The 12226-nt window shown below is 42.5% G+C and overlaps 2 protein-coding genes across 2 annotated transcripts; both read right to left on the minus strand.

Annotated features, from left to right (window-relative positions):
* Positions 1-5516: 5516 nt before the first annotated feature.
* On the minus strand, positions 5517-6642 carry LOC135701357 (ferritin light chain-like). Its single transcript, XM_065222130.1, has 3 exons — positions 6483-6642; positions 6320-6423; positions 5517-6119 (listed from the first exon to the last, which is right to left on the minus strand). Exons 2-3 carry the CDS (start codon positions 6411-6413, stop codon positions 5554-5556), a joined length of 660 nt encoding a protein of 219 aa, XP_065078202.1. The 5' UTR covers positions 6414-6423; positions 6483-6642; the 3' UTR covers positions 5517-5553.
* Positions 6643-7156: 514 nt separating this feature from the next.
* On the minus strand, positions 7157-8564 carry LOC135701358 (uncharacterized). The gene is made up of 2 exons (XM_065222132.1): positions 8096-8564; positions 7157-8035 (listed from the first exon to the last, which is right to left on the minus strand). The coding sequence occupies exons 1-2, from the start codon at positions 8249-8251 to the stop codon at positions 7523-7525; spliced, it is 669 nt and encodes a 222-aa protein (XP_065078204.1). The 5' UTR covers positions 8252-8564; the 3' UTR covers positions 7157-7522.
* Positions 8565-12226: the final 3662 nt, after the last annotated feature.

Below are 12226 nucleotides of genomic sequence, written 5' to 3' on the forward strand. Positions count from 1 at the left end.
CGGACAGATCCGTAACCACATCGGTCCGAGGAGGCTCGAGGGACCTCCACGTGGACAGGATCCACACGCCGGCTCGTCATCAAAACCGGCACGGCATAGTAACCGCCATCGTATCGGCGTGTGAAACGCCGAACCGCCATTTGCCACCGTCATCAAAGGGGTGACGCTTTCTACGCGGTCATCGAACGCGACACCGAGTGCGTCAAACCCGCCGACCGGTCATCGACTGTGACCGTTGGCAGAAACCCACATAAGCTACTACAAGCCATCATCAGGTGAGTCAACCAAGCCTTTATCTTTTTTTGTGGAGTGTGGCGTCCGGTGAGGGCGCCACGGAGTAGTTATTTGCCAGTCCTAAGGCTGATGTAATTTGAGTCGAGTTTTGTGACGACTTGCCGAAACTCGTGACTCGTCGATTCCGCTAAAAGCATGCGCGCGTAATTCGACGCTGCAAATAATTGTCACCAAGAGCACATGCCTTGGTAGAACTGAGCTACCGATTTGTGACGACAAACAACAACACATAACACCGAGCACATGAGCCCATGAGAGACAAAAACGAGAATGAGAGTACACAGCAAAAAAAGTTGTTGAATATAACATCGAAACTGCTGCAACCAGGTCAATCCATCGGTTGTGTAATATCACATTGTACGATGTACATCGATTTTGCGAACAAAATTACATCCATTGATGTAACATTGTATCTGCTTTTTGCTATTACATCATTATTTCATACATCAGCTTGAATTACGTTGATCGATATTACATTTTTTTTTGCTGTGCATGCTAGGGAAAGAGAAAAACCGCACACAGTAGGAGAGCCCCTATTCGTCAAACACACATAAACAGAAATAAAATGAATTTTGTACAAATGTAAATAAACAGTAAGAAGTACTCAATATATTGTCGTTCATGTTATAATTAAATCAAGCTGAACATTGCATAATGCAATGTTCAGCTTGAAATGTTGTTTTCCCGTTCCAAATCTCTCTAGCTTTAATTATTTGAATGTGTTTTTGCAACACTCCGCGTTCGTGTTAGTTTTCGTGGCCCGTCCCCTTGTTGAGGTTGAATGGTGGGAAGTACATTCCACTACCAGATTAGGGAGATGTCTAGCGGCAGGTGACGGGACTGGCCAATGATGAGAAGTTCTCTCTCGTAGAGTTTTGCGTGAGCTCTACCGTTTCTCTGAGTGACTTTCTTGAGTGTGAATTCATGGGAATAATAGGGAATTCCCGTTTGGTCGTTTAGTTGGAAGTTGTCTGAAACGATCCGTAAATCCTTTCTAGGAATTAATGGACTCGCCCTTAGGAGAGTCTCATCCGGGCAAATTAACCTTGGACGTGTGGCGCTTAAGCCTTGTGGAGTGGCGCATAAGCCACGCGTATTTAGCTGGGATCGTCCGGGCTAGCTACAAGTGTACTTAACGATGGCGGTAATGTTTTACCGACGATATTTTACAGTGAGAAATATTCAGTGAGTTATGTCTGTTTGTCTGTGATAAGACTGTTGTGTAGTAATCGAGTTTGAACATTAATGTTCAATTGTTGCAGAATTGCTTCGCAGTCGATTCTTCCTTGCAGAGTATTGGCGACGGTTAAGTCTCTGAAAACATCTCTTCTGATACGTAAGGGCTCGACATTGATCAATTGGCAGCGATTCTCGTAGCTTGGAAGACGAAGTGGGTATCTCCAAGGCAGCTTACGGAGCGCGAAGTGAAGAAAACGTCGTTGCACAGATTCAATTCGCCTTGACCAAAACAATTTCATGGAGCCGTTAAAGAGGACAAGCATCTACGTCCTGAGCTACTTGGATAACAATAATGTGATTCAGAATGCACGAAATTACACTTTTTGTTACCAGGCTTTGTCATTGACAAAAAATGAATGAGATTTTGATAAAATTGTTGAGGATCAAGTCTATCAGTGACTATGTAAAAAACAATTTTGTATATTTCGGCAAAAGTCTGCCAATGACACATCTCAGCACTGTTGAAGATACCAATATGATTCAAACTAATCGTACGCTTGTATTTGCATTATCACCATCACACGATCCGGATGCAATCATTGTCGATCCGTCTTGGCCGCTTCAGACAAAGCAGGCCCTTCCGACGAAGTTATTGTTCTTGGCGATTTTAACCTACCGGACATTGCATGGACTCCAACCCATAGTGGTTTCTTTTGTCCTGATCACGAGCGTTCATCTTTCCACGTAGGAACCATCCAGCTCCTGGACAGTTATAGTACCGCAATTCTGTCACAAATCAATGGCCTGTTGAATGAAAACAACCGCACCCTGGATCTCTGCTTTGTGAGTGCTCGTGATACAGCTCCTTTCCTCTCCACGGCACCCGAACCTTTAGTCAAGGTAGTGCATCATCACCCTGCTTTAGTTATCGTGATCGAAAATAATATTGTCCATGATTTCACCAGCACTCCAAACGCTGTGTCATATGACTTCCGTAGAGCTGACCATTGCAGTATCGTCCATGTGCTGTCTAATCTAGATTGGGAGCATATTCTAGATCCTGTAGACGTCAACATTGCTGCACAAACCTTTTCTCACGTCTTGGCATATGTCATTGACAGACACGTTTCCAAAAAGATCATCCATATTGACTCTCGCGTCCCGTGGATGACGAAAGATCTTCGCTCGTTGAAAAGAACTAAGAAGGCTGCTCTCAGAAGATTTACTAAACTCCGCACACTGCCACTGAAATGCTACTATGTCAGACTCAACCACGAGTATAAGCGGTTAAGTCGTCTCTGTTTTCAACGCTATCAAAGGAGGATTCAACGGCGGCTAAAATCACACCCGAAATCCTTCTGGAACTTCGTAAATGAGCAACGCAGGGAAGTCGGCTTACCCTCTTCCATGATTTTTAATGGTGAAACTGCTGGAAATCAACAAGACATTTGCAACCTGTTCTCAGCCAAATTTGCTAGTGTGTTTGTAGCCGAGCAACTCTCCGCTAATATCATTACTTCCGCGGCCAGTAATGTTCCTTTGATCAACCAAACGCTCAGCATGGTCGAAGCCACTACAGATACGATTTCTAGAGCAGCATCTAAACTTAAGACTTCAACTAAGGCTGGACCCGATGGTGTTCCGTCGATTATTCTTAAAAAGAACATCACTTGTCTTTTAGATCCACTGCGCCGCATATTCCAGCTCTCTCTTTCCAGCGGCATCTTTCCGTCTTGCTGGAAGACTGCGGAGATGTTTCCTGTTCATAAAAAGGGAAGCAAACGCGACGTAAACAACTACCGGGGAATCACATCGCTGAGTGCTGTATCAAAACTTTTTGAATTGGTTGTCATAGAGTCCCTAAATGCGCATTGCAGGCAATATCTAAGTACAGATCAACACGGATTCATAACTGGGCGTTCCACAACTACGAACCTGCTGTGCCTAACGTCTTACATCACAGACAGTTTGATTGCTCGGACCCAAACGGACGTTATCTACACAGATCTTACGGCAGCCTTCGATAAGCTGAACCACGAAATTGCGATCGCTAAGCTTGATAGGCTAGGGATCGGTGGAAATCTTTTGAGATGGTTTCGTTCATACCTCACGGAGCGCCAATTGACAGTAACTTTGGGTACTTGTCGCTCAGCAAGCTTCTGCGCAAAGTCCGGTATACCTCAGGGCAGCCATCTGGGACCATTGGTATTTCTCCTCTACTTCGACGACGTTCACCATGTTATCACAGAGCCACGATTATCGTTTGCAGACGATCTGAAAGTTTTTCTGCGCATCCGCTCACTCGCCGACTGCCGTTCTCTCCAAAATCAGATTGACATCTTTGCTGACTGGTGTAGTCTAAACCGACTGGTGGTCAACCCAGCTAAGTGTACAGTTATTACTTTTTCACGCAAGAAACAACCGATTATTTTCAACTACAAACTACTAGGCACGACTATCGAACGGGTGCACTGCGTGAAAGACTTAGGCGTTTTTCTAGACTCAAAGCTGACATACTCACACCATATATCGTATGTCGTCGACAAAGCGTCCAGAACGCTTGGCTTTGTCTTCAAGATTACTAAGAACTTCACGGACATTTACTGCTTGAAATCGCTCTATTGCTCTCTCGTACGATCTACGTTGGAATACTGCTCTGCTGTCTGGAGCCCGAACTACAATAATGGGGCCGAGCGAATTGAATCTGTTCAACGACGTTTTCTTCGCTTCGCGCTCCGTAAGCTGCCTTGGAGATACCCACTTCGTCTTCCAAGCTACGAGAATCGCTGCCAATTGATCAATATCGAGCCCTTACGTATCCGAAGAGATGTTTTCAGAGCCTTAACCGTCGCCGATACTCTGCAAGGAAGAATCGACTGCGAAGCAATTCTGCAACAAGTGAACATTAATGTTCAACCTCGATCACTACGCAACAGTCTTATGCTGAGACTTCCACTTCTTCGAACTAATTATAGCATAGGGAGCGCTATTTACGGCTTGCAGCTAGTGTTCAACCGAGTAGCGTCGATGTTCGATTTCCACTTGACACGGAATATGCTTCGCCGAAGATTCTCTGCCTTTTTTGCTGACCGAAGGCGCTTGATACCCAACAGCTAAGTGTAAAATTTAAGACTTATAAATTTTTAGTAACTTGACAATGCTTTCCAAGTTATTTTCGTTTGTAACTGTAGTAACTGTAGTATATGTATGTCGTCTGTATAATCTGTACTTTTTTACAACACATCATTGGGACTATTTCTAGTCTGTTGATGCAACCATAACAAATAAACAAATAAACAAATCACATCCGTATTCAGAAGCGACACATCCAATTCGCCTTCCCATTAGCCGTCTTTCCATGGGCAAAGTGAACCGCATTCTGTACCTTTTTCTTGCCGGAACCACCCCGGTAACAACGTCTGAATGCCTACTCAGAGTATTCATCAGCTCCAGTAATTGATCTCATCGGCCACTTCCAAAAACTTCAAACCCTGTGAAATGACCAGTGAAAGAAATGCCGTCCTCAGCGCCTTTGTTACCGCCAACCGTTCCCATTATGATTTGCCAGATGTTTCCTCAAAAGTACTGGCATCTCTTCCTGGAGGTGAGATCTATTGAATTGAGTGACGTTAAGCGACGCCTATTTTGCTATCATACTTCTGTGGGCGGATGACAGACGTCGGGAGCACAACATAGCACTCATTCATCGTGAGGGAATGAAAGGAGGCGGGAGCAGCATAAAAATGGGTGGTGAGTGTCAACCATGAAGCGGAAAATGAAAACAAAAACAAGTTCAGCATCAGGTCTGGTTGGACGTGGGACGGACGGAATGGGTCTTGGAAAGGCTAAATGGTGATGGTGTTCAACGCTTGGAGTGTTGTGTTGTTGATTTGATTTTCAAAATGATACAAAATTAAATCCAGCTTATGAATTTATTGCCTAAAGATTCTTAATCTGACAATAATTAAGTAAACCACACTACATTAACTTACATTTTCTTTTATTTAATTTGTGATCCTCATACTACTATTCTGTCCAATGAAACACCGAACCAAGTCTACGTCTGGCATCCAAACGCCCTTACTCCACCTTATCAAGATACTCGTCGAACAACTGCACGCCCAACGCCTTGGTATTGGCCTCGCGGATGATGTCGTTCAGATTGGTAATGTAGCCGGACAGTTTGCGAATCTGCCCGCTCTGGTACTCTATCAACTTCTCGTCCAGATAGTGAGCCACGTCCGGATCGTAGTGCTTGGTGCTGTCAGCATGGGAAATCTTCTTGTGGATACGGTGCGCTTCGGTGGCCAGGATTTTCTCATATTCCAGCGCTAGTTCCAGCGAGGAAGTCTCGTTACTCTGCACCAAGCTGGCCACGTCGTGGATGGTGTTAGGTCCTTCACCACCGCCCACCTGTACGCTGGCACCGCGGCGGCTTTGGTACTTGATCAGATCGATCGTATCCTCCCAGGCCTTGTCCGATGCCTTACGGTAGAGCTTTTCGAATCCCGGTCGGTCCATGCTGTACACGTCGAACACGGATGACAGCAGCAGGAAATCGAACGATTTGTCCAGCATCTGCTTGGTGTACTTGTTCAAGTCGGTCTGAATGTGCGGAAATCCGGAGAACAGAGACGTGCACGTTCCTGTCACCGGAGGGGGAGGGGTAATTAGAAATGCATTAATGTCAATCTACGGTTCATCTACCCTATCAGTGATAGCAAAGAGAAGGACTATAGAACAAAATGAGTGACCCAGAACAGCTGAGTTGAATCATTCTTTTGTCTCCTAATGACATGACTGGAATGGAAAATTTTGCATTTCATTTTCCAAACTAGGTTCTTACCTTTGTCGATGGAGCACGTTCCGACACCGCTGACGGCTCCGTTGGCCAGAGCGAGTCCCGCAACCAGCCCGGCGATGAGTAGGATGAATTTCATTGTGGAAACACTGCAATGGAGGGCAACTAGCGTCAAATACACCCCTATTTCACACTCTTTCAAACCTACCTTGGGTTTTGTGAATCTTCTCTATCCGACAAAATCCAAAAGTGCAAAAGGGAAATATTTGCAAATAATCGATAATCACCAACAACTATGCAGTAAGGGAGGATTTTCTACGACGGACGTCCACAAAGAACCACAACAAAATTGATTCTGTCTGGACTGACGGATTTGCGTCTTGGGGCTTTTGTTCGAGAAAATCAGGAAGAGCACCGGTCACTCATGAGTGGCCACAATCGAAACTTTTTTTTAGTACAAGTGCTTAGGGTGGTACCTCTACATCCATGCAAAATTCACACACACAAAAAAAAACAGATTATTAGTGATCTAAGTTGTACATTTATTTTCAACAGTTACATCTGATACAAGTACTTCCACGACCTCCTTATAATGGGTCCTGATGCCCCCTGCATTTTGTTTGTTTGTACCCAGCTTTTCGAAATATCAAACAGTTCTCCGATGCTTCAGCATCATCAAAATGGTTTATATTGGGTCAGTACGGACTACAGTTATGTGGGTTTTAAATTTTGCAACCAAGCTCCTAGTAGTGTCCTAAAACAGTAAGTACTATCCTGTGGTTCTTTCATTGCATAGTTCATCACCCAAACGAAAAGTGCTCGATCCCATTTCCAACGTAGTTTACGATTTTCGTTTATGCCCATTACTAAACGAAATTTAACGACATTTTGTAAATAGTATTAATTCATTATTAATTGTACTTCCTACTTTGAACGTAACGAATTCTTTTTTGATTAAGTATAATTTCACCACGTTTTGGTTGTTAGCTCGCAGAGTTGTTCTACAGAATCTCTATAGAAAATATAATTCTTTACTTCTCTCCTAAACTGCCGGTGGACGCATAACTGTCCCATGCATGTAGGGAATCCCGTAGAACACGGGACAGTTATGCGTCCACCGGCGGAAAACTACTATCTAGTAATTGAAGTATAGAAATGAGCTCCTACCACAAAAAAGAACCGTGCTTTTCTTTTCCTAAATATGGTGAGAATGCTTCTAAATGGAATGGTTTCTCCGCCGCCACCGTCTTACATATCCGTGGGTAAAATATCCGGAATCAAATACTTGCACAATTCATCCTCGCTGGACACGAAAACCACCTTACCGGAAGTGTTCTCATCCAGCCACCCCTTGATCACTGGCCAAACGGTGCTGAATACCATCGGTGCATTGAGGATCAGACACGCTCCCAGCCGTTCCGGAAAGTGCTTACTGAGCAGCCAAATCAGGTTCTTAATCAGCTGATAGTCCATGCAGGCCGTACTGAAGCCAGCCAAATCGAACACAATGCACAGATTATCGGTCACTTCCTCGAAACACCGCTTGCACGCTTCCTCCAAGCAGTGCACAATGAACTTGGTCAGCTCGTCAATGTCCCGCTCGGATGAGTGATTCTTGGCCGGAATGTAGATGACGGGGCGGCCGGTACAATCCCGGTGCTTCAGAACACGAGCCTTGTTGGCATTGGTAAGGATCGCAGGACTGTCCGCCAACGTCGCCACACCGTACTCCTCGCGCCATTTGTTTGTCTTCAGGATCGCCTAGGATAGAAGAAATATTCATAAATCCTATTAGCTTCCTGCTAATTAGAAGACACCTACCTGGAAGGCAGCATCGACCGTTTTGAACGCCCGTAGGTAGCGCTTGAGGGAAAACTCATTGTGATACTGTTTCGGGTCCGCTTCGGCGATAAGCTTCATTCGTTCCTTGAGCGATGCCAAGTCAGCAGAATTCACGGCAGCAGGTTCCATTGCCATATGGTTGCTGCAAAAACACTCCTATGAAATGAACTCCTTTCCTTTTGCTTTTGTAAGAAAGTGACACTTTCTCCCTCCGATCCGAACACTTGCGCTGAGCGGGTTAGCAATCGAATCAAAATAATCGATGAGTCATAAAAAAAACTTTCGATGAGCAGACTTTTATGCCAGATAAGAAGCAAATTGGACGATTGATGATACGGATGAATACCGAAGAAAACGGCGATGATCACGGTTGCCACTAGTCTTATCAGCAGCTGCTGAGTGTTGGACGCTCCTTGTTAAAAATGTATTTACTGATAACACAAGAAAAATAATATACGAGAGTGGAGCGGGACGGCAGAGCGGCGCTCGTTTCTCCCGTTTTTATGACGGATTTTGTGTCTGCGGTTTTGTTTTGACTCTTTTGACGCTTTTGACAGATCACATCAGAATCCATCTCTGCAGTGAAACTCGCGAGCAGCGGGTTCACGGTAATTGAAAACCTCTCATTAATGAGTAATTTCCTGATTCTACACTCTATTTCAAATCTACTCAATGACTGAGTATAATTTTATAGCCCTATCTTTTTCTCTCACGTGTGCGTGGGTCTTAATGCCATGATATTTGCTGTACACATAAGTTGTCTCCATCCCGCATAAACGCGAACCATAAATTGACCTTACCAAAAATGGTTATGGTAGAAAATTCGACAGTTTGGAATGCCACCGCAACAGCAGCAACCACTGATGGCGGAGAATAATTCACTGTTCTATTGGCGTTGACGGCACCGTCGAAAAATTTGCTCTTGCACAGGTTCTTCCAGCAAATTTAGACAGTTTCTTATGGGAATTTTCGGTGAAGTGAAAGGATAGTACAAAGTCCGCCATGTTTCACGCACAGTCTGACGTTTGCTTATGGATTTTCTCATAGGAGTAAAGAGCTACAGAGTCGCCGTGATCGACAATTGATCAACAAATCGACAGTGAGCATGCATAAGGGCGAATACGCGATGATCGATTCTCTTCATCGATTTTCTCTTTGCATTGCTACAGCTAAGTGAAACAATTTTCTAGAATTTGTTCAATGCAGAGTAGTAACAGGTTGTATTGGCTATCAAAAGCAACATCAAACGCACCGAGAAACGTTAAATCTAGCGAGTTATTAACAAAAGAGAAAATCGACGAAGAGAATCGATCATCGCGTATAGGCCCTTATGCATGCTCACTGTCGAAATGTAAAAATTAATGGCAGTGGTGCCAGAATTCATGAAAACATTAGCTTTTCATGCGACGGATGCGTGTTAGTGGGTGTTTGAAGTGTGTCGAAGTGTGTTTTTGTGGGTGTTAGCACAAGGTGGCAGAGTGACTTACCCCCTGCATTAGACTTTCGTAGTCTGTACTTTGGTATTATTCTCTGATATATCTTGGTGTTATTTCTAGAATCCTTTAAAATTCTCTCAAAATTTACTTGGGATTTTTTAAAGTTCTTAATCATCCTTGAAAGACTTTTGAAAATCTATAACAGATAAATACCTTTGGAAAGTTTCCAAGGTTTACAATTTATTTTCTGGGAAAGGAGGTATATTTTCCCCGATTTTTAATCGAAATTGAATTTTCTGGGAAAGGTGATATATTTTCCTCAATTTTTAATCGAAATTGAAGACATTTCCTAATAGTTTTCCTGGTGCTCTAAAGTTTTGCGGTTCACTGGTCACTAGAGTGATGCAAAATATGAAATTTTCGCTCCACAATACTTGAACGATTCCAAATCGGATCCTGACTAACCTCTCAAAATTTGAACCCGTTTGGTGAGAAACTGAGATGGCACAAGCCATTTGAAGTTTGTATGGGAATTACTATGGTAAAACCAAGATTTTTGTTTCACTAAAAAGTGACCTGCTACCAGCCCTGCACTAATGACATCTGGCTCCGAGTTCGCAGGAAATATTTAGCTAAGGCATGAACCCGCATGCAAAAGTTAAAAATTGGTTCGTGTCTGATCTAATCAGGACAAATTATTTTTATCTAGATCAATGATTTTGACAGTTCGGATCACTGAAAATCTAAATCGACCGTTTACGATTTTTGGGCATAAGTCAGAATTAAGTGTCATGTCGGTTTGTCGGTGGTTTTATTGCGGTTCAGGAAAACTTCAATAACTTTTCAGAAGTTATGGGTAAGCTTAAAGATTTGTAAGGGTAAGTTCTGTTAAAATTCGAGAACCCGGGAAACTTTAGGGAAATTTAATGGTTTTCATGACAGTTCCATTTGTTTCAGGGGCATTGAGAGAACTTTAGGGATGCTCTGCGAACATCAGAACAGATCAATTAATGTCAATGAAGTTTCTGAAGCTTTAAATGCGTTCCGGAAAACTTGGGGAATTTCCAAAAACTTCAGCAAAGTTCATGAGAGAGGTTCATACAAAATTTTAAAACGTATGGGATGTGGGATGTGATGTTCCATGAATTTTAAGAAAATTCTGAGAACACATAAAAAAATCCTGAAATCTTCAAGAAAGTCTAGAGACCTTAAAAGAAGATAAGAGATTTTCCGGTGGTTTCTCAGTACTTCAAGGATGACCAGAGAACTTCAAAACAGCCCCATTAACTTCAGGAAAATTGTAGGAACTTTCAAGGAATTATGGGATATTCCGAAGTGTGTTTCCGGAATGTTCCGAAAACTTCAAGGACATTGCGGGGTCTTCAGAGATGTTTTATGAATATTATTATAATTTATGGATAAGAACCCTCCCCATGGACATGGAGGTTGACGGTACTGAAGCAAAGGGTTATGTTTAATTTTTTTTTTATATTTGCAACGATGATGATTTCCTATAGTGACACATATCACTTTCTTAATGCTTCAGTATGCCTCAAACGATTAATTCTTGGTTGTTAATAGAACTTCCTTGATGCAATCGGCTGCTTCATGCAGACTGAGCAATTCTGATTATAGTATCAGATTTGTTCTGTATACAGAGAAACTGGGAGGGCTTATTAAAAACTTCTCACCAATAAAGTAATAATCTTCTTGTAAATTTTGCATAAAATTTTATTAATATTTTATTTTATTTAAGCATATTATTTTTGTTACAGTCAATTTGCATTAGCATATGATACAAGAGATTTAATATTACTTGCTCGTTTTTGCGTAAAGTAGCGTAAAATATTTATTTTACTTGTAATTACCTTTGAAAGTTTTTTTTTGTGATCTGAAAATTTACCCAGTTTGGTTAGAAGTTTCAAAGCTAACGCATGTCCATAGGTCTAATAGAAAGATAGGCAGAAAAAGTGTATCATGAAGAATGGTTGCATGCAGGGTTGCTTCCACTCACTTGCTATAGATGAGTGATTTTCGGAGTTTTTAATTCGTTAGAAGTTGTAATGGAGATTTGTGCTGTTGGATGCGGGAGGAGATTGGAGGGCGGGTGTTTGACGCATAGAGCTTGTCAATTTCGCTTTCAGAGTGTCGCAGTCAGCGGTTTTATGATTCGTGAGCGCTCGCGATTCGTAGAATCGTTGATTGTGACTGACGGGTTTTGTGTGTCGGACGTTTGCTTTTTGGCCTCTTCTTGTGTCTAACATGTGCAGAGTATCATTATAACGTCTAATGGTTTTGAGATTCCTGGTGGCGTGAAATATATTTGTGAGAATATCTTTTTGAGATTTTAGCAGTCACGTTTTGTTTGTAGTTTATATTTTATTTATTTCATGTAATTATCGTAAATAATAGTTATTCAAAGCGCTGTGGATTATAAGATGCTCGATGACCCTCGAGGGATCGATTTTGCTTACTGAGCAGAAAATAATGGATTTAACCCCAAGCTCTTCCACAGCACAATAAATCGCCACCATCATTTGTATATTTGATATTGAACATTAACCTCGGAAACTATTTGCATATCAAGCGAAAACGTAGTCCTGTATTGTCGCGAAGCGTTATGGTTCTGAGATGCTCGATGACCCTGGAGGGATCGTTTTTGCTTACTGAGCAG

This window comes from Ochlerotatus camptorhynchus, unplaced genomic scaffold, assembly GCF_037179485.1.
Source record: "Ochlerotatus camptorhynchus isolate MF236.1 unplaced genomic scaffold, CSIRO-AGI_Acam_v1.1 ptg000158l, whole genome shotgun sequence".
NCBI classification, from domain to species: Eukaryota; Metazoa; Arthropoda; class Insecta; order Diptera; family Culicidae; genus Ochlerotatus; species Ochlerotatus camptorhynchus.

Bases quoted from the DNA above. Each gene is read 5' to 3' on its own strand.
- LOC135701357 (XM_065222130.1), bottom strand. From the start codon at position 6,413: ATGAAATTCATCCTACTCATCGCCGGGCTGGTTGCGGGACTCGCTCTG. The intron at 6,120-6,319 runs GTAAGAACCTAG...CTCCGGTGACAG, and splicing joins AACGTGCTCCATCGACAAAG to GAACGTGCACGTCTCTGTTC.
- LOC135701358 (XM_065222132.1), bottom strand. From the start codon at position 8,251: ATGGCAATGGAACCTGCTGCCGTGAATTCTGCTGACTTGGCATCGCTC. The intron at 8,036-8,095 runs GTAGGTGTCTTC...CTTCTATCCTAG, and splicing joins CGGTCGATGCTGCCTTCCAG to GCGATCCTGAAGACAAACAA.